Source organism: Beta vulgaris, chromosome 8 (assembly GCF_026745355.1).
Source record: "Beta vulgaris subsp. vulgaris cultivar EL10 chromosome 8, EL10.2, whole genome shotgun sequence".
NCBI lineage: Eukaryota > Viridiplantae > Streptophyta > Magnoliopsida > Caryophyllales > Amaranthaceae > Beta > Beta vulgaris.
This window is the reverse complement of record NC_079209.1, coordinates 50,366,322-50,389,338: the sequence shown is the minus strand read 5'-3', so window position 1 is coordinate 50,389,338 and position 23,017 is coordinate 50,366,322. Positions and strand designations below refer to the sequence as shown.

The 23,017-nt window shown below is 37.5% G+C and overlaps 1 protein-coding gene across 2 annotated transcripts; it reads right to left on the bottom strand.

The window, feature by feature from the left end:
- Nucleotides 1–4,942: 4,942 nt before the first annotated feature.
- Nucleotides 4,943–11,831, bottom strand: LOC104901649 (uncharacterized). 2 transcript variants are annotated; one of them, XM_010689242.4, is made up of 7 exons: nt 11,257–11,831; nt 10,947–11,054; nt 9,826–9,987; nt 7,857–8,028; nt 5,676–5,749; nt 5,492–5,599; nt 4,943–5,379 (listed from the first exon to the last, which is right to left on the bottom strand). In XM_010689242.4, exons 1-6 carry the CDS (start codon nt 11,578–11,580, stop codon nt 5,519–5,521), a joined length of 921 nt encoding a protein of 306 aa, XP_010687544.2. In that variant the 5' UTR covers nt 11,581–11,831; the 3' UTR covers nt 4,943–5,379; nt 5,492–5,518. The 2 variants fall into 2 exon arrangements, with proteins under 2 accessions (XP_010687544.2, XP_057247141.1); XM_057391158.1 differs by having other exon boundaries at nt 4,943–5,599.
- Nucleotides 11,832–23,017: the final 11,186 nt, after the last annotated feature.

Genomic DNA, 23,017 nt, shown 5'->3' with positions numbered 1-23,017 from the left:
TTGCTTCTCTTTTAACGGCAGATCTACTTAGTTCGTAGACTCCTAATAAAAATAGTAAATCTGAGGCATGCTTCTCTCTAACGGCAGATCCACTTAGGTCGTAGACCGATAAGAGAGATAGTCATGAATGTTATATTACTTCTCGTTTCTTCCTGACAGTTAGTTGTTAATGCATTTATGAGTGTCCCCAATATATTTAGTTCAGCATGATTTGCCTAAATAAAGAGCGTTATAGTATATGGGCTGGAGTATATGTACCAATAATGAGGCTTGCTCATATTTGATGAGAGTGTTGTCAACTTATTTTTCATCTGATGGAGTGAAAAAATCCTGGTGCACTATGACCCTGATGTAAGAGATCTCCAGATTCACGGAATATCCATGTATGCCTTTATCATGTAAATGTGCAAATATAGCTCAAACGATGACGATCACTCAATGATATATAAATATGCTCAAATAAAGAGCTTCACGAGTGTGCAAATGGAAGCTTATGAGTTCGGCCTTGTGTGGCGACTAGCTCTTGCTCTTGCAACTCTATGCGATTTTAATGCTTCTCATTATTTTTAGTAAAAGAAGTAGAGTCTGCCAACTGTAGTATGCCCATGAGTTTACTAATACATAGTCTAGCATATGGGATCTGTGAGGTGTTGTCTGCAGCAAGGTATGTAAGCCATGATCAATGAGTCAGCTCGGCTACAAGCTGCAATAAGAGTTTCTGCGGGTCTTTTTCTCATCTTTAATTATGCTAGATTAAATTGAGTAACTCCAAGTAGATGGAACTTGTAGCACACATAATCCAAATATAAACCGAGTAAAAGAATGAAAGTTCCCTGGCTTGCTGTCTCTTAGTACTAGAGTAACTTCACAAATTTCTGAGTGCATTTTCTCCTGGAGACACATGGTTGCTTAGATAATGCACTAATCATGGGTGCCTAAATAGAAAATGAATTTCTCCTAAGCAGTTTGTCGAATGATTAGTGTGCAAATACATAATACTACCAGGTTCAAGTAGATGCTTGATGCCATCAAATAATATATAAGAAAATTAATGTTAGATTGAAATTCAATATGTTGTGATTAGGATTCCTAGAGACCAATGTGTCTTGATTTAGTGATTCTTATTCCATAGAATAGTAGGTGAACTCAAGTCATCCTATCACATTAATACCATATCGATTTCAATAGAAGTGGTGCTACCGAGGCACGCATAAAACTAGCTTGATGTTTTGATTTCATTGAAGCATATTATCAAACACTTTATGTGCGTTATTGATATGTGCTTGCCTACCTAACATTGATTGATAATTTTTTTCCCCAAATTGATGAGGTATATTGGTTGGAAATAGATATACAATAAACTCAACCAATAATGCAGACCAATATTCAAACAATTGAACAAAATCTGAGGTACTAAATATATATCAACAATAATGGCATAAATAAATAACTTATTCCATTGTATATCAACAATAATGGCCCTCCGTGGTGAAGGTTTTGATCCATGCACAAGAATCCTTTGAAAAGATATCGTGAGTCGCAAAGGTTCAATTGCTAATTAACCCGATATTTTGATAAAATAATGGAAGCAATACCTGATAAACATATTTGTCGGGATTGCCGCTTAGAACAACTCGATATTTTCAGCAATATATAGATGATGATAGATCATTTTTTGATTTTTTTCAATTTTGCAAAGTAGCTAATTATGAGTGGTAAATTCTATAATTAATTATTAGCGTGAACTCAGAACTCCATCAATCTGCCACCGATGAGTATGTAATTAATATATTGATCGTGCCGCAATCTCCACCGCTATCTCTCCTTGATGTTCAGGAATAATAATTAATTATTATTTTCCCCTCCTTTTAGCGTCAATTGTTTCGATATAGAACAAGAGAGTATGATATTACGAGGCCACCATGTATAATCATCCTTGAACCTCACTGGTAAGATGTGCCAGCAAGATGAACTCCAAGCACGGGGCGGAGCCTCCGACGCGCAAGTCAGTACCCAAAGATGGATAAATATAAGAGAGAAAGTAGGGTACTTTTTGCAGAGTGGAGAGAGATCCTTGTACCTTGACCGTTCGTCCCCTATTTATAATAGTGACTTAGTAGGTTAAATAGAGTAAATGAGCCTCTTAGGGCCTACGAGCCATATAACGAGTTATTCCCAATAAAGGAACGACCATACTCGAATTGGGCCTATATGTTATTGTTAAGGTAATCAGGAATATAGACCACTTTAGGTGGCGCCATTATTATTCCCATACAATGTGTAGTTTATTTGAAAGATTAATACGACTAATTATGACTCTTCCTGTCTCAACCGCTTGTTATTGAAAGAGCATTATTTTTTGCCACGAAAATCGTGAACACAAGAATTGGTAATAAAAGAAAGATGGATTTTTGGCGGATATCTTAGTTATTTATAATGGGAACGGAAAAGTTCTAAGAGTTTTAGGACCAAGTAAATTAATGAGGATTTTGAACTTTATAAAGACCATCCAGCGTTACTTTCTTTGCAAGAGTGGGATCATAACACTTGTGATTTTTAACTTTTTTGGTTGATATTTATTTTATGTTGATAACTTTATATAGTATATACTTATTTGTTTACATTGAATTTGAGAATGATATTTCTACTTTTTTATATTATTTGACTTTCATGTCAATATGATATTTTTTGGCCCCAATAACAAAGTTTCCAAGATCGGCCACTGAAGAAGCTAGCTTAAACTTAAACCCTCGCTGGTAATGGATTCACCATCCTTTGTTCCTCTCTTTTCAATTGTTTTTTTTTTTCCTCTCTATGCAACTTTGACTTCATTAGGTTTATTGCAATAGAATTTTTGTTTATGTATTGTTTCAGGAAAATGGGGTCTTGGTTTGTAGTTTTAGCTTTTAGTTTGCCAAGTGGGACACTTGCCCTCACTCACTTACACATACATCCGCCACTGATTATGACTATTTTTGGTAACACTAGCAAACTGGAAGCTGAAATTGATATGTTAATTAAATATGTCAACAAATTTTGAGGTGACAAGTAGAATTGATTAATTATCGGAAATGGTAAGATAACTAATTAATAAATAAATAATTTAAAAGCATGATTGATTCAACATCTTTTGGTTCTAAAAAACATAATCAATTACCTACTCACTACACTTGTCTAGTTCAACCCTTTCTCAATCCAATACCATTACTTGTTAGTAAACTAGTAATGGATTCTATTCAAACCCGTTAAGATCCAGAGCAATAGTTGTGTCTCCAGGTTTTTTGGGAAGGATTTAATTGGGTGTAGAGTTTTGCTTGGCGAACGGACCTATGGCCTTAGGATATTGAGGAAAAAGCGAGCCTTGACTTAATGCTTCAACAAGTGTTCCCATCCCAAGAGACCTACAATAAAATTATTTGGGCATTCACCAAATCAAGTATCTTCTCTACTAAATTGTTCACCCTATTACTTGATAAACTCCGCCCTCCCTCTCATCATGATGCAAGTAAAGAAGTGTGGAAGGGACTTGTTCCTCATAGGATTGTGGTGTTTGTATGGATTGCGCTGACGGGAAAAATCAATACTCGTAGCAAGTTAGCATCCCTTGAGATTATTCCAATCGAAAGCAGCATATGCCCTTTAGGCTCCTTAGAGTCCGAAATGAGTGATCATCTTCTTCTTCATTGTGTCTTCTCGTATCAACTATGGATGTGGTGGATTGATTTATGGCAGATCAATTGGGTATTTCCACTCAACTTACAAGATCTTTCAATCAATGACATTGGCAAAAAAATCACCTTCCTTCAAAAAGGTATGGTCAACCTTTTTTTTTCATTATTATGTGGACAATTTGGAAAGAGAGAAATTACCGCACTTTTTCTGACACTTCTTCATCTATCAAAGACTTGAAAGATATTGTTTTACTCATAATAGGGTGGTGGATTTATGGATGGAAAGAAGATTTCCCATATTCTCCCATTAAAATAATGAGAAACCTTTCATATTTGCAATGGAATGACAGTTTAGGTACTGGTTTCTCGCTCCTATCTCAAAGATTACCGTGTCTTGGTGCCCCCTAATCTTAACATAATCAAGTGGAACGTTGATGTATTGGTTAATCCTCTCAAATCTTGCTCTGCAATTAGTGGTGTTTTGAGAAATCATTTAGGGAATTTCATGTGCATATTCTCATCCTTTATTCCTTTTATTGGAAATAAGTAGTGCTGAAATACTTGCAATACATAGGCCAATCAAGATTTCTCTATTGAATGAATTGACAAAAAATGCAAGTTTGATCCTTGAATCAGATTCAGCAAATGCGGTTCTATGGTGTAATAGTGACAGTGGAAGTCCTTGGAATTTGAACTTTCAATTAAACTTCATCAGACATGCTCGTAAAAAGAATCTTGATATCTCAATAGTTCATAAGGAGCCAACTTCGTGGCTAATTCATTCGCTAAGCGAGGTCTTCATCGCCAGTTTGAATTCATTGTGTAGTTGTGAGTCTTCTCAAAACAATTTTTCCCCATTCACCATCTCCATCGATGCAAAAGTTCGAAAGAATTTGGTTGTTCATAGCATGTATGAGTTTATATTTGATGTAATTTTTTGTTTTATACGTATTGTATTCTAAACCTGGAATGTATAAGTTGTTTGCGAGAGGAATATTTCCTCAATTTCGGGTGTGCTTGGCACTACAAAAGTTTTCTTCTTTTATAAATCCTCTTTCTGATTAATGAGAATGCAAGCTTCATTATCACACAAAAAAAAACACTTTAAATTACAATAGGTACATGCCTAACAACTCTAAGATTTTATAACTCCTTAAACATTTTTCGTTTAAGGGATTAAAACAGATTACCAAACACAGGATTAGAGAAGTCTCATCAGTTGGACTTAAGACACTTCATGTGACAGCACGATTTAGAGCTTAGTTCATGTATTCATCTAGGAAGATATATAAGTTTATGCTTCTTTCGTAAGCTTCGCTTTGGTGGTGTTATTACATCAGAAGGGGGAAAAAAGGACCAACCGCAATAAATGAAGAATTTTGACTTCCAATAATACATAAAACAAAGAATTTCACTTCCAATCCCAATTAGGGGAACACTCTAAGCAAATTCAACAATTTAAATGAAGCGATAGAACGTGTTCATTATCATGTTAAGGTTTAGGTGCAAGTTATACTACCAACGGAAGAGAAAATGCAGCCATTATCTAAGATCACCAACATGCAGGAGTAGCACCATCACCAGCAACGCTGAACAATGCCAAATTACCAATGAACAATTGAAAGAGTTGACCTTGTTGCAATTACGAACGTCTTCCGAGCTCCCAGAAGGCATACATCGCCCGTTTTGAAATGTAAGGTCATATTTCCTAGGCAGGAACAGCACAAGCTACTTCATATATATGCTTGTATTATAAAAGTACTTTGAAAGAGCATCTCAAATTTGAAACTCTGTATGTATCTGCATGTTCAAAGGCTCACAGGAAAATGACTGAAAAGGGAGGAGGATCATCGTTTAAAGACTCCTTTCACCATCCCCTGCAAAGAGCCACCGAAACCTGCACCTACTGCCTCCGCCAAATACTGAGCCTGTGGAATTATTATAAGTGTCAGGGAACTACGCAATTCAGAACACAACAATTAACAAAAACAAAAGATAGCAAACCTCTTGCAAGGTCTTCTTTAAGTCAAATGCATCTCTAACTCGTGCATCCAAGAATGCCCATGTGTCACGGAAATCTGCAACAAATTGCATTCCCAATGTCAGAAGGTAAGCTTCTGAAACAGAGTTGAAGATTGCGCCATACAACTAGCACATCTACAAAGATCTATTTTTTTTAACTTCAAAACATAGCACCTTGTAGAAGATATCAACTAAAATACTTTTTTGAATTAGACCAGATAGTAGGGAATTTTTATTGGAGCAACAAGACGAACCAGTGGACATTCATATTTTGCAAATAACACTTGAAAGGCAAGCAAAGTGCAAATCCTTCTTGCCAAATCAAATTAAGATCTTATCTAATGTGAATTTCACGGGGAAGTACAAAGAATCCTACAAATCGTCCATGAATAGTGGTAAATGATACTGAGTGTTGACTAAGAATCTGCTTAAGCAGCCGCTTTTTCTAGTCTTATTCACCTGAAGTTTTTGGACTGTACTTAGCTATGTTCTTTGCATTATCCAACTACTCTTCATGTCAGCTACAAAGTTGACCATGAAGTTTATTTTGGAAATTAGGGGGGAGGGGTTAAGAAGTTTAGGCTATGTATCATCACTAGACCATATCTGGGTAGCTCACCCTATGGCATATTCAGGTGAATGGGAAATAGTCTGAAAACCCATAACCTCTCCCTCTTCGAAGAGGATATAATATACTATATGCTCTTAGTAACCTTGCAACACGAAAATCCCAATATCATATGATACACTATTTCCTCCTACTTCATCTCTAATAAGAATTCATAGCATCAAACTATTATCTCCCTCTGCTCTCCTCCTCCCCACCTACTGATACAACCTAAAAGTGCTCAAGGAACCTGGAGGCTCAAAAGTCAAAACTGTTCTAATGGACAGAACAGAGCATGAACTCTGTATTCATTTTTAATGTATTAATTTGGAACTTAATAGCGAAATATACGAGATTGATAACCTTATCCTTCCTATCCATAATTCTCAACGGATGCTCCTTGTATGATAGATAATAGATTATCATCCACTTCTAAGGATTCATGTTGTAGTACGTGCATCGGGTACTTCAAGGGTCGTGATACATGAAACAGATTGTGCAATGTGAATACTCCCTCCGTCCCAAAATATAGTTCCCATTTCATTTTGCACAGTCTCCAAGACGTACCTTTGACCTACGATATCTTCTATTTCTTATTAGTAAAAAAATATAAAAAATTGATATTACGAATTTACATATTGAGAGAATCTAACAAGACCCCTCATGAATATGTTTTTTTGTATACATTAGTAAGAATATTTGGTCAAAGTTTTTAAAATTTGACTCCCAAAATAGAAATGGGAACTACATTTTGGGACGGAGGGAGTACTAATTAACTCTAGAGGTAAGGCTAACTTATATGCAACTTCCCTTATTCAGCTCAAAATTTCATATGGACCAATATATTTTGGGCTCAATTTCCTTCTTCCAGATCTCATAGCTCCTCTTATTGGCAATATCAAAAAAAAAAACTTTTTCACCTACCTCGACATAGCTTGTGCAAACTCTTTTCACAAGCCAGTCCAATTTAGCTTATTCGGCTTTAACAACATCTTAGGCATGGACTGACTTAGAAAATAATACATACGGGTTCTTCGTGTGAGAAGTACAATGACTCCAATCTTATGATGAAGCAGAAATATTTGAAGCTATATTATGAGTTTGTGACTTCATATTTTTATATTATGACTCTAATGATAAGTGATGCTACACTTTATCATTATGTTGCGACTCTAACTACTCACTTTCTCACCAGACCCTGACTTGCAAAACTTGACCCAAAAAAAGTCCAATATTACAACAAAGAATGGGTGAAGAATTTGGCAAAAAATAGAGTTACGTGGAGCTGAGATAAGATTTCATCTTTCCACCTGCTCCAATCTAACTATATATTATCCCACTAAAAATTATATTAGTCATGAAGATTGCTCATGCAAAGCCAAACATAACGCATCAGATTTTTGCTCATTATAATATCTAGCACCATTTGAATTATATGGCCATTTTCTAACTTTCGACATAATATTCTGAACCTTGCTAAGAGTAACAACGGCAAGTACTTAGCATTGACATAACAGCTGACAAACAAACCACGCACGCAGGAGGGTCAAACAAACCTGGAGAATTATCAGTCAGCATGTAAACCTCAGTCGTGGAGTATATTCCACCAAGCACAGTACGCTTCACATACCAATCAAGATCAGAGGCATCATCACCAGCAGCATGCCAGATCTCGTCAACCAATGCAGCACGTTGCTTAAAACTTCTAGGGACATTTGTTGGCAGCGCCTATAATAATAATAATAATAAAGAATCTACGATCAGCCATTACAGACTCGAGGAATGGTTGCAAATTCTAAGAGCATGCTTTCACGCCCTAAGAAGGAGTCGTGGAAACCATCTCATAAGTTGCTGCATACAAATTACAACATACTTCTTCCCTTAGAATTTTTTAACCTTGGAATTTTTATCCTTCATCTATGATTATTAACTGGCCATAGTAAAATGAACTAGGAAAAATTGATAAGAGTAGTCACACCTTTTGCCATTCTACTCATAATAGTCCCACCTTTCGAGAATCTAGCAATAACCCCAACTATGACCCATATCTTCCCACACTGGGCCATTTTAACCAGTAACCTCGATGAGTTGAACTTTAATTTCCTTTTTAGAAGCAATTTAAAAAAAAATAAAAAGCCTTAATCCTAACTCCACCAGCCCTCATCTTCAAAACCACCCCCTCCCCTTCCAGGCTTCCACCAGCTGCCACCCCCGCCACAGCTCCCCCGCCCACCCCCCCGAAAAACTAGAACAGCAACAGTGACTGGTTGACGTGGAGCTTTCTGCACTTCCATCCCCAAAAAGCCACTTCCTCCCTTAATGTAGAGGACATCCATAAGAGAGACAACAAGCAGGCCACCACAAAGGCCCAAGCCCATATTGATCAGGACAAACCATCAGACTTTCCAGGTGAAAAGATGATCAAGAGGAGAGAAAAGGCCCACAAGCATGTAAGCGACGGCGAAGATGCAATCAACACTCTAATGAGAGTAAAGGAAGTCAAAGTAATCAACGGCTGTGATGAAGCTGTTCCATGGGAGTAAGAAGTCTGCTCCTAGCATGAAGTAGATGATGTATGCAAAGTGAAAGAAGTCTTTAGGATATTGTTGGGGTTAGTCAGAAATTTGGTGGTTGAGAAGTGTGAGTGCTGCTTCGTCGACGGAGTTTCCGGCAACTCCCATGTTTTGGGTTTTGCTTTTGGACGCGGGAATCCCTTGGGGAGGAGAGAGAATTTAGGAGGGTGTTGTACTGTTGTATTGTTGCGTGATCGGAGAATTTGGACTTTGGAGGGAGGGAGGTTGTGGCAAAGGTGGCAAATGTGAGGGAGGAGGGGCGGTGGTTTTGGAGGGTGGGGACTAGTGGAAGGGGAGGGGAGAGTGGTGGTGGTTCAGTTTTTTTTCTTTGAAGGATTTGAATGTGGTAAATTATTGATATCATCTGCTTCTTGTATAAATTGAAATGGGTGAAGTGAATTCAACTAGATATTATGTTGGACTTAGTTAATTTGCTTGACTATGCCGCATAAAAGACATCAATGTTTATGTTTTTTTTTGCGATCAGAAGGGAGGAGGTTCAGGGGAGGAAGTGGAAGGCGACTCAGGGATGCTCTCAGGTATTAGCGCCCAACGATTGAAGAGCGACTCAGGGATGCTCTCAGGTATTAGCAAAAGCAACACAAAGATAAAGTACATAATTCCACCATCCTTGAGGTAGAGCATAACATAACCATGTTCGGAGATATGAGACAATTTGCGTTCTTTAAAGTGAGTATCAGAGATATGGGTCCGATCCATGTTCACCTAATTTGCCAAAGACAACTTTCAATAGAGCTTTTCTTTATGTTTTGAATCCCAATAGACCCTTGCCTTTCTCCCCCTGGTTTCATAATTCAGGTTGAGAGAGTTGTTCACAACCCGTCTATATAACAAGCCTATCCCAATGTATTTGACTTAAAAAAATTATTAGTGATGAAGATGCATCAACATTTGGCGCATCTAAGTATGCAAATTATTGAAAAATAGTTACCTGGACACTAATAGCCTGGGCCCATTTTGATATATATGGAGCCTGCATTTCCAGCCGGATCCTTACAAGTTTTGAGATGCGCTGGCTGGGAATCAAAAGCTCCAGCTCCGTGTCAGACTCAATTAAATCAATAAGTCTTTCCAAACAGTCATCCATGAAATACTGCAAGATAAACGTGAACAATATCTATTTTTAAAAGGAAGTGTACAAAAAGAAACTGCCAGTATGTAAAGGACCATGAAAAGATTGAGTTTTCACAACAAGCAAAATCAATCTGGTTCAAGGCACCACCTATGTAGACCTTGTTTGATGTCATCACTAATTCTCATACGAGGGCGGCTAATTATCATTTAAAGAACCATCCAAAGCCAACAAAGAGTCAATACAAGAAGGGAAATCAATTGACCAAACCTTTCTACCTAGGACCCAAGGCAAGCAATGGGCTAGTTCATGAGCAACCCTATTGCCATTCCGGCATCAGTCTTCTAAGAACAGTACTGGTAATAAAGTTTGTAACAACGTCAATTCCTTATCAGAGTCGGAACATATGATCCTATGTATTCTACTTTCCAGACACAAAACCAACATGATATCTCCAAAGTGACTTAATTGTTTTAGATAAACACTAAGGCTCCGTTTGACAGGGTGTAAAACATTTTCAGTGTAAAATGATTTTAATGGAAAACAATTTACCGTGGAAAATACAATTTCAAAATTAGTTTTCCGTTGTTTGGTTCCATGTAAGAAAAATGATGACATGAAAGGAAAATGAAAAGGAAGGTAAGGAGGTAGTAAGAGGAGTGTATAAAAGAAATAAGGAAAACAATTTTCCCTTCATTTGGAAAGGAAAATGGTTTTCCATCATTATGATAGCAATTTTACTCCAAGAAAAAATGGTTTTACACTCCTTTGCAAACCAAACAATATAAAATTGAAAATAGAGGAAAATCATTTTCCAAAAAAATGTTTTACGCCCTACCAAACGGACCCTAACTCTACAACATTCCCAACAAATTCACTCATACTATAAACAGAACATTACTACATAATATGCAAAAACAAAGAAAGATATGTGAGTAATGAGCATTTTATAGAATACAAAATCAAAAGTGAAAAAGTACCTCAACAAGTGCAGCTTCCTTCCTAGAAAATGATCCAACAATAGAAGGAGAGATACCAACCTCCCTCGCACCCGCCATGAGTGCCGCCTCACTCCATCCCAGCCTATCCTGAATTACACAATCAACAATATCACATTAACATTAACATCAACACAATCATCATCATCATTATAAACATTAACATCAAAAAAATCATCATCATCATCATCATTATAAACAATAACATCAACACAATCATCATCATCATTATAATAAGAAAATCCCCGAATAATAAGAATATGAATGGGGAAGAAGGGGGTCACGTGCATACCACGTGACGGAGAGAAGCGTGAAGAACACGAGCTTGCTCCTCCTCATAGTCCTTAATGGGGAGTGTAGAGCGAGCTTTTCCGGAGGACGACGACGTCGTATGAGAAGAATTAGGGATTTCCGATTGAGTGGTGTTAAAATTGGAAGAATTAGGGGTTTCCGATTGAGTAGTGTTAAAACTGGAAGAATTAGGGTTAGGGTTAGAAGTGAAAGTAGAAAATGGAGTGGATGCTAAAATTGAAGAAGGAAGAATGGTGTTGGTGGTAGTGTTTGTGATTGATTGTAAAGAATTGATGAGGAGACGTTTCGTGGTTGAGCGAAACATGGTTTGAAGTAACTCACTAACTCAGTAAACTCAGTAACTCAGAAACTCAGTAAGAGAGAGAATCAAAAAAATGGTCTTAGAACTTAGAAGAAGATGATTACTGATTAGTGTAATAGTGTTTACAGTGTCAACGACGAGGATGCGGAAGAGGAGGATCAGGATTCAGCCAGGGAACTGGGGATCCATCCACGTACACGGTACACGGTACACTTGTTCTTCTGCTGCTACGTGGTGTTCTAATCAAACATTCGTTATGGTCTTAATTATGGAGTAATAACACACCAAGCTTAGTTACCAACTTACCATAAGATAACTGTTATTAAAAAGTTTCCTCTAGGTTTCCTTAGGTTTCCTTGGGAGGGTGTTTCTAGGCGATTTTCCTAGGGTTTTCTTTGGGGATTGTGTTCTTGAGTTTTGACTCGAGATTCTTGGTTCTCTTTGCATAGAGTCCAATCCCCATACCATCATTAATGATTCCAGGTTATTAGTTTCGGAAACTAACGACAGTTCGCAGAGAAACAAGGAGTGTGATAGTGGAAAGTTAGGCGATTGGGTCGAAATCCATAACCCAATTAATAATCCTAATGATGAAGGTGTGATTGATTGGAATGATGATGTCGCAGACGATGAGGATGCTCATATTGAATTAGGGCTTGTGGGAAAATTATGGACGAGTCGGAACATAAATAAAAACGCTTTTATGAATACAATGAAGAATGTATGGCAGCCTACGTATGGGATTGATATAAGAAGTATAGGAGAGAATACTTATGTCTTTCAATTTCACCATTGGAGGGATAAACTCAGAGTGTTGGAGGGGTAACCATGGCACTTAGACCGTCACGTTATCTTACTTAGTGACATAAAAGGTAATACAAAACCATCAGACATGATTTTATACGAGTTGCCTATGTGGATAAAGGTTTACAATTTGCCTTTCAAAGGTAGGTTAAATCCGGAAAACGTCGAGACTATTGTAAGGAAACTTGGAGGTTTTGTGAAGGTGGACTTTTTGGGATCGATAGGAATTGACAAGTCGGATACGACTCCGAATCAATGTGGATGTTCGCAAGCCTCTGACCCAGAAAATCAAAGTTAAAATGCGAGGTGGAGACAAAGACTTCTTTGAGGTAAAATACGAAAAACCGACCCTTTTTTGCTTTTGTTGTGGTAGGATGGGGCATGGTTTAAAAGATTGTATGGACTATGGAGAGGAGAAAGAACTGAATGTGAAGTACGGGGGATGGTTAAAGGCGTCCCCATAGAAGAAAGTGAGTCTTGAGATGGATAGGGGACGAAAATTAGACCATGGTAGTTGTGCAAAGGAACTGTTTATTTATTAATAGACCAAGACCGCCATCAAGTGCTAAAGAAAAGGAGGAGGTGCAAAAGATGGTTGGCAAACAGACAGATATTACTTTAGCTGGGGAAGGAGCACAGGATCGTACGGATGTCGATCAAGATGATGTGGGAAGCAAAAAAGGGGGTGAAGGAGAGATGCAGATGGTAAAACTCATAAAAAATGACTCACAGCCAGTAGAGGAGGGGGTATAAATATTGTTACATTATAAACCGATAAGCACACAAAAGAAAAAAGGGTGGAAAAAGAAGTTTAGAGAGGATGAATAGGAGAGTAGTGGTGGAACCGTGGTAAATGGGGTTCGTAGAAAAATGAGGGAGGATGAAGCTGATAATGATGACTTGTATGAAGGTGAGACTTGTGGCATTAAAAAGAAAACTGGTTTAAATGTTTGCGTGTTGAACAACCATTCTGAGGAAGTGGCGGGCCCCACTAATAGGGGGCTTGGGGGTCAATGAGTAACATATTAGCATGGAACTGGCAGGGGTCGGGGAGCATGCCGGCAGTCAATGTGCTACGTCGTATTGTGTTACATGAAAAACCTCATTTGGTGTTTTTATAGGAAACGAAATTACACCAAGCTAAAATGAAGAGAGTTCGAATGAAACTGAAGTTTAAAGGTATGTTAGCGGTGGATTGTGAGGGAAATGGGATACGGCATCGAGGAGGAGTAGGATTACTATGGACGGAGGAGTGTGATGTCACTATTCACTCTTTCTTGCTGAATCATATAGATGCACTTATCAAAATTGGAGGAGGGCATGAGTGACAGTTCACTGGCATTTATGGCTATCCGGAAACAGAGAATAAAAAAAAGACATGGAGATTTTAAAAAGGTTGAAAAATGAAGACGACGGGTCGCGGGTGTGAGGTGGTGATCTAAGCTTGATGTTGTGGTCAATGGAGAAAAAAGGGGGTGGTGAGTTCAAGTAGGATGAAGCGAACATCCTTTGGAGTGTCTTGGATTATTGTAGCTTAGAGGATCTGCATTTCCAGGGGCATCCTTACACGTGGACAAACAATCAAGGAGGAGTTGACTGCCTACAAGAGAGATTTGATTGTTTTATAGCCAATGCAAGGTGGAAGGATATGTAATGGCAGCTTTTATGTTACACATCTTGAAAAACGAAAATCTGATCACCTTCCCATCTTGCTAAGCATTCGCACAAATTTGAAAGTAGACTCGAAGACTAAGCGTAAGATGCTATTTAGATTTGAAGAGATATGGACAAGGGAGGAGGAGTGCGGGGATGTTATAGCTGCAGCATGGGATAAAGGTGACGGTGTAAGGGGAAATCTGACTCGTGCAACGAGAGAACCTCGCGAGTGGAGTCATAACCGGTTTGGGGAGTTTGCGAAAGAGATGTGATCTTGTAGGCAACAAATGGGTGCGTTGATGGAGGCTGAACAAACATCCGAGACCATCAAGCAAATGAAGGCCCTTGATAGTAGGATGGATGAGTTAGAAGCGAGAGAGGAAATTTTTTGGAACCAACGGAGTAGAGAAGAATGGTTAAAGTATGGAGACTGGAATACAAAATTTTTTCAAACAAAAGCGAAACAGAGGGAACGAAGAAATACGATCACGAGAATTAAGGATGATGCAGGAGTGTCATATGACGAGGAGGAAGATATAGCTGAAGTTTTTGTCCACCATTTTCAGGATTTTTTTGTGCAAATTCCGATACTGACATGTCCCCGGTTTTAGATGAAGTCCAAAGATCAATTTAAGAAGAGATGAGGAGGATGTTGGAAGAGCCCTTTAGGGGTAAGGAGGTTAAGGAAGCTCTCAACCAGATGCATCCAACGAAGGCATCTGGCCCGAACGGAATGTGTGCTCTTTTTATCAGGAGTTTTGGAGTACCATAGGTGATGACGTTATCTCTACAATCCTGGATATTTTGAACAATGGAGGTACTATTGGTTTTCTTAATCAAACTTACATTGCTTTAATTCCAAAAAAAAACGAGTGTGAGTCTCCTGTTAATGTTAGACCAATTAGTTTTTGTAATGTGCTTTACAAAATCATTTCTAAAGTCTTAGCTAATAGCTTAAAAGAGTCCTCCCCGAGTATTATTCATGAGTTTCAAAGCGGTTTTATCCCTGGTAGACTTATTACTGATAATATCCTTATTGCCTATGAGTGCTTTCATTATTTGAGAAAGAAAAGAAACAGGAAAAGAAGGTTACATGGGGATTAAATTAGACATGAGCAAGGCGTATGTTAGAGTTGAGTGGGATTTTTTTGGAAAAAATGATGCTGAAAATGGGTTTCCCGGGGAGATTTGTTAGCCTCATCCTGAAATGTGTTAGATCGACCTCTTTTTCGATTCTTCTTAATGGCCAACCTACACGCAATTTTAGCCCTACTAGGGGACTCCGACAAGGAGACCCCCTATCACCTTTTCTCTTCATTATTTGTGCAGAAGGGCTCTCTTCATTACTTCGAGATGCAGAAGTAAAAAAACAAATCCATGGAATAAAAATCGAAAAAAAGTGAACGCAATTTCTCACTTATTTTTCGCAGATGACAGTTTATTGTTTACAAGAGCAAATGATATGGAGGTCGATAAAATACTAGATATTCTTTCAACTTATGAAGCTACTTCAGAACAAAATTTGAATATGGAGAAATCGGAGGTGTCTTTTAGACGAAACATTGATTAAGAAAAGCAAAATTTACTTCAGATGAAGTTATCCTTTAAGGCTGTAGAAGGACACGAAAAATATCTTGTTCTCCCAACTTATGTTAGTGGATTAAAGAAGGTTTTCATATATATTCAAGAACGAGTGTTGAAGAAGCTAAAAGGGTGGAAAAAAGGTTCTTGTCTCATGCGGGAAGAGAAGTTCTCATCAAAGCTATAGCACAAGCAATACCAACGTATGCCATGCAATGTTTTCGTATTCCTGTGGAGATGTTAAAAAAGATTGATCAAGGTATGTGTAGGCGATTCTTCTAGGGACAAAAGAAAGATGAACGAAAGATGGCATGGGTGGCTTGGAGTAAAATGTATAGGTCGGAAAAAGAGGGATGTCTTGGGATCCGAAACCTACAAATATTCAATGAAGCTTTGCTCACAAAACAAGCTTGGAGAATCAACAAATTTCCAAACTGATGGCAAGAACTTTAAAGTAAATACCTCCTAATACCTCCCTCATGGATGCTAAAAAAAGCCTTATGGCGAGTTTCACTTGGAGATTGATGATTTCAGCTATAGGCATACAAAAGGGTCTTCGCAAGGTGGTGGGTCATGGGCATAGTGTGGAGATTTGGGACGATCCTTGGGTCTCAGGCCTCCCAAATTTCAGGCCGAGGAATGTAGAGAGGCGCGAGGATGCTGGCCTTAGGGTACTAAGTGATTTGATGAGACATAGGAGCTAGAACATGACGATGATAAATCAGGTTTTTCTAGTTTGGGAAGTAGCAGCCATCACGAGTATACCGGTGCCTCATGTGGGAGGGGAGGACAAATGGGAGTGGCATCACACTAGAAATGGGGAGTTCATGGTGCGCAGTGCCTACTACATTGCCATAAAAGAGACGAACGACATGGCCGCGCTTTCATAACGAAAACCGCGTAAAAACAGCCCCGCCCGATCGGGTCGGGCGACCCACGCCCGATCGGGTCGGGAGACCCACGCCCGATCGGGAGCTTAACGGCAAAAGAAAAACTCGTCTCGGGCCCGACCGGGCGAGACACGCCCGCGTCGTAATCTGGTGTCTCGCCCGACCGGGCGAAGTGGCCTGATACCATCGGGCGAAGCACAAATACATGCAGGCCTGGAATTCGTTGCGGGCCCGATCGGGATCCCTCGCCCGACCCGATCGCGCGAAAATCCCAGTCTTTGTTAAAACAGCCATAACTTTCTCATTTCTCAGTGGAATTGGTCATATGACTTATCGTTGGAAAGCTCTCAGAACAAGCTATCATCTCAAATTTGAATCACCTCAAAATCATTTATAGATTGAAAGATATGTGCATTTAAAGTCAGCCTTATGTCCCAAATGACGTTTTCCTTCTACGCAACCTCATCTCCACACCCATACACCTCCATGAGCTCCATATTACGCCATATACCCAACACCAGTGTTACTAATTTGGTTTTGTATTCCAGTCACTTGTAGTGAAGGAGAGAGAGATGAAGTCACTTTTTCCCCATTCCCTTTTATTCTCCTTATATTCCTTTTCTCAAACTCAAAAAGTTGAATAAAATATGTTTTCTAGAATATAATACATTATTTATATACATTCAATTTTTTGCAAGATTATTTTTTCACTATTATATTGCTAATATGGGCAAAAATTGTCCATATCTAATATCGTTTTATCATTACTTCTTGAAAAACCATTGCCACTCTTATTTTCCCATTCTCTTCTTTTGGAGCATGTCCTCTTTACGACGACCAACATTTTATGATAAATCATTTATTATTTCTGGCCAATTAGGATTGCAAGTGGCAGAGTTTGAAGAATCATCAGGGGGACCCAATTCACGGACAACTGCCATTACATTGTGATAATGCGCCACCAAACTACGTGGGGTTCCATTAAAAGGAGATGAAAGAATGTATTTACGACCTATGACAGATGCATTACATCTCCTTCAGTGATTGCATCTTGAATCTCCTATATAAATTGTGCATAGTTTTCCCTGATTGCGCTGCTTTACAAAATCCAAATCATTTAGTTCCATTGTCGCAAATCCATTGACATCATATTTCTGCAGCACACATCCACTTTCAATCAAGGTATTGCCCATGTCCATTCTAAGTAAAACAATGACAAAATATACCTTCATTAATTTTGCACTTGCCAAAACATCTTCATACATAGTAAAATAGCTATTAAGTTCTTCCTTTGAAAAAAAAAAATAGCTCTTTAAGTTCTAATATATGTAACTAGCCTTTCTACCCGTGCAAAATGCACGGGATTTTTATTTATTTCATAAACTAAAGATTTTATGCTGTTTATCCTAAAATTGAATATTAGCTCATCATTTGACGTTTTTATAATCATATAGTGTATTAAGAATATATTAAAATTGTTTTCTGATCCGTGCGTTCAGTGACTAATGTAGTTAATATTATGTTGGAACATGTGATCAACCATTTTTTTAGTTAATATTCAATCTACATTAAAAAAAAGATAAGTCCAAGTTTCTAAATATACATATATTACATATCAATACGCACAGTTAAATTATATGATATGGTGCATGGGAGGTTCGAGTTTCTAACTCTCGATATGCAACAAAGATTTGCCGTTTGATGGCAAGGTATGGTCTTGGCTGGTGATATTAGACAATATTACATGTTGTCCCAGAAGGAAGCAGACAAGACATTGTCTTCTTTGCAATCAATAGCTCCTACCTGTGGGAGTTTTGCCGAGTACTCATACTAACAAAAAATATGCGTTTGAGGCCAGGGTCTGATGAGTGAGAATTTGGTCTCACTCATATGCATATTTTGGCAAGATTTACATGATAATTTTGAATCCAAATGCACTTTTTCTCTTAATTTCATCATTTTTATCCTCTAACGATGCATGCTAGGTAGATGAAATTTCATGGTTCTTTCCCCTCTCCTTTGACCACTAACTATTGTTGATGTGTTTGTTTATGAGGAAAAAGGCAAAAAGGAAAACGGAGCGGGCGCTCCTTGTAAAAGAGGAGCGGGCGCTCCTGCACGTCCCTGTACATGACAAAGCAAACCAGAAAGTTGGAGCTAGGAGGGAGCCACCAAGGAGCTGGAGCTCCTAGCATGAGGAGCAAAGGAGCGGGAGCTCTCAAGGAAACAGGAGCGGGCGCTCCTTGATGCGTTGAGGATGGCAAAGGAGGGCAGAAACTTTGGAGCTACCAAGGAGCTACCATTGAGCAAGCGCTCCTTGGAGCACATTATACAAGGAGCGGGCGCTCCCCACTTGCTGGGCAGCCACTTTTATTGGCAGAAACCTTGGAGCGACCTAGGAGCTACCAAAGAGCTCCCGCTCCAGAGCCTCATTTTGTTAGGAGCGGGAGCTCCTGTTTTACAAGGAGCGGGCGCTCCTTGTTATTTTCGCGATATTTTTATGTTAAACGCTGATTTTAGCCTCGTTTTTGTGGGGATATAAATACCTTTTTCACTTAATGACGAATTAACTTTAATTCCAGAAAATCATTTTTAGGGAGTTCTTAGCTTAATCTAGTGAGAGAAAGTAAGGTTCTAGAGAGAGAAAGTAGATTTCCATGGTTTTGTAGCTTGGATTATGACAAAAATTATGGTTTTTATGCAAGATCTTCATTTCTTCTTCATGGTTTAAGTAATATCTCCTCTTCTCTCTACTTCTTATACTCTTATCTTTTTGTTTATTTAAGTTTTGTCTAAAATTAGTTTAACCCATGTTTAGATTTTAGTTTTTATCTTAATCTTGATTTAGTTGGTGTGTTGATTGTTTAGTTGTTCATGTTTGATTCACTTTCTCCTCCTATTAGTACTATTATGATGACTATAATGATTAGTGAGTAGTTAATTAGTTGGGGGTGGGGGAAAACCCAACCATGATTGATTTTGGTATTTGAATAAGAAGATAGGGGTTCTTTGGGTTTCTTAATCGATCAATAGCATAACTATTATCTACTTGCATTCTAGAATTATGATGTTTGTTGATTTATGCTTTAGTCAAGTTGAGAGAGGAGACTAGAGTTGATGTTTATGTTATTTTCTTACTTAATTGCTCATGAGAGTGAGAATTGAGTGAGGGTTTGTTATTTGATCCTTCCCCCTACACTTCGCATTTCTTACTTCCTAAATCATGATTGGATGGTGTTTATCCCCTTCTCCCAATGTTTTTATCAATCAATTTCTTGTCTATTCATTTAGCTTTTTCTTAAGACCTTAGTTGATTACTTAATCTAGTTCTTAGTTTAACAAACCAAACCTTTTGCTAAATCTTCGTCTTAGCTTGCAACAATTAGCAACATTGGTGTTCTTCTTGCTATTCCCTGTGGATTTCGACCCTTACTTATCACTTTACTTAGTCTAGTGATTTAGTTAGGTTTGTTTGATTTTAGGAAGCTAGTGACGACCTAGTTTTTCCTCTGTCAAAATGGCGCCGTTGCCGGGGAAAAACTAGATGTAGTTGAAATTCGAGATTTCTCAGAGTGGATATTAAATATTGGGGATGGGGAGGTGGGAGAGCCTAATGACGGGGAGGGTTGTGTAGAAATACCCGACGGTATACTGATCAATGGAGGAGATGACCCTATCGCGGCCTTAGTCGACAACACATACCCTGGCCTAGAAGCTCATTTATAGGAAGCAACTTATTTCCAAGAGAGAGCCATACTTGCTCCAACACATGACATTGAGGAGACGGTTAACAATTGTGTGTTGTCCTAATTACCCGGTGAAGAAAGAACTTACCTTATTCCCGATGCAATTTCAAAAGAGGAGGCAAATTTTGGAGTACATGAGATGTATTCAACTGAATTCCTGAATACAATCAAATGCTCTGGGTTGCCAAATCATAATATAAAACTAAAAGTTGGGGCACTGATAACGCTTCTTATGAATATTGACCAAACTTCTGGGTTATTATGTAATGGTATGCGTTTGGTTGGCAAACACCTTGGTAATTGCATCATTGAAGTTGTAGTCATATCTGGAAGTAACTTAGGCGACAAAGTGTTTATTCCTCAAATGTCACTAACCCTATCTGATAGAACAAAATTTCCTATTATCAAGTTTCAAAGGAGATAATTTTCTTTGATTGTTTGCTTTGCAATGACAATTAATAAAAGTCGAGGGCAATATTTATCTCATGTTGGTTTAATTTATATCTTCCTAGGTTGGTTTTCAGCTATGGACAATTTTATGTGACAATTTCAAGAGTTATGAGCAAAAAAGTATTGAAGATTCCAATCTGTGATAAAGAACGAGCGAAGTCGAATATTACCACTAACGTGGTGTACGAAGAAGTGTTAAAATGTTTAACTATTACTGATTATAGTTCCGTAATTTGTTAATGTAAATTATTTTAATGATATTTAAGGAAATTGTTATTTATTAATTTTAAATTCATCACTTAAGTATATAAGGTTCACCTTATTAATTTTCTTTCGAATAAAATAGCTATTAAATCTGTTACTAAATTGATGATACCTTTTTATGTATCCTAAAGGGTTATAAGTCAGTTTCTAAAATAATCTCAATACATGATTATGAAATCTTAAATCATAAGTTAATATTCACCACCATGATTTTAGGATAAACTTCTTAAAATCTTCAATTTATAAGACAAAACATTTCCCGTGCAGTATGCACGATGCACGGGAAGCAACTGTTCTTTCCGAAAGCAATGTCGGAGAATAAATATTTATCCCAAGAATGGCACTAATCTCGTCTGACTTCCCTAAATTTCCTATCAGATTTCAGAGATGGCAATTTCCTTAAATTAATGATTTGTTTTACTATGACTATAAATAAAAGTCAAGGACAACTCTGTCTCATGTAGGCATGCATCTTCGGGTACCTGTTTTCAGCCATGGACAATTTTATGCTGTCGTTTCTAGAGTTACGAGTAAAAAAGGTCTCAAGATCCTTCTGTTTGATAAAAGAACATTGTTTGCATGGATATACACCAAATGTAGTTTACAAGGAAGTATTCGCAAACATTTAAATTTATTTGGAAATTTCATTTATAATTTTTGCTCATCACCACTCATACTTTATGTTTTATGATTTTGTGTAATATAAAAGGTTCAGTCAATGTTATTATGTGACTTCCTTTAAATATATAATAAAGCAATAAATACTTCCACACATTATGCACCGATCATAATACTAGTATTCTTTTAAAGCAATTCTTAAGAGTTTCTATTATAAACTCCAACACAAATCACCCTCAAGAGGTATCATTTGACCACTTTGTTTTTTACCTGTACATTATTAGAAAATTGTTGTACGGAGATTCTAATTTGTGAAAAAGCAAGCCAAATGCAATACTTAAAAATAGAAGACATAAACATAGTGAAGATACCAAGGAAACAGGGTCATATATGTCTATCGAGGACAAAACAAAGATATATAGTATGATAAGTCTGATGTAAAGTTATACTATATGAAAGTCTTAAAGTTAAGCATCACCTAATTGATTAATTACCAAAACGTGCTTCGAAAATACTAAACAAGACTGCTACGAAGGTAGGAGTACAGTCAGTATACTATACTCAAATACTTGCAAAAAGTAATCCAACTAGACAATCCGACCCGAACCTAATCCAAAAAAAACGGATTAGGGTTGGGATTTTTGACCCATTTAAGTAAATAGGTTTATACGATTAATCCATTTAATTAAACAGGTTAGGTTCAGGTTGATATTTTCGACCCGAAAATGACCTGCTTTGACCCTATTGACTTATATATATATATATATATAGAAATTTCTCGGAAAAATATATTGGTAAATCTGAAATTTGGTTACAAAAAGTAAACATCGTTAGAATAGGTGATAATTAATTCTAATTAAGAAACTCTAAACATGCATACTTTCAATAGTGGAGTTACTCATTTAGCTTTTTAAGAAGAATTATTTTTTATTATAATAATTATTATGATTAAATGAGTTATACGTAGCCCGTTTATTAATTAAGTCGGGTCACAGTTGATTTTTTCAACTTATTTATAAAATGGGTTAGGTTTGAGTTGCATTGAGGGATTCTTGACCCATTTATTATTGAACCGAACACGAATCCGATCCAACACGACCTGATTATCAGCTGTACCTGCATCATTCACCAAAGAATTAATTTTCCAAGGAATATTTCAGCTATTCCGTAGCGAATTTATAACTACTATATCATCACCTTACACACACATTCTTAATCCCAAAAGCAACAACAACATGAACACCTTCGCACATACTCCCAAGCTTCAGTAGTGGATATCGAAGTATTTTTAAAATAAGAAATACCAAACATGCCACCAAATAATAGTTAATTGACATATATCAACAGAACTAACCATAACTTTAAGGATCTGTTCTCCTCATCTTATTTTCAGTTCAGTTCAATTCAATTCAATTCAGCTCTGGACAATAC

What these genes read in the sequence shown, in the direction of transcription:
- LOC104901649 (XM_057391158.1), bottom strand. Translation starts at nt 11,580, where the DNA reads ATGTTTCGCTCAACCACGAAACGTCTCCTCATCAATTCTTTACAATCA. An exon ending in ACGCTTCTCTCCGTCACGTG is followed by an intron (nt 11,055 to 11,256) that starts GTATGCACGTGA and finishes TGTGTAATTCAG; the next exon opens with GATAGGCTGGGATGGAGTGA. An exon ending in TAAAGAAGACCTTGCAAGAG is followed by an intron (nt 5,600 to 5,675) that starts GTTTGCTATCTT and finishes ATAATTCCACAG; the next exon opens with GCTCAGTATTTGGCGGAGGC.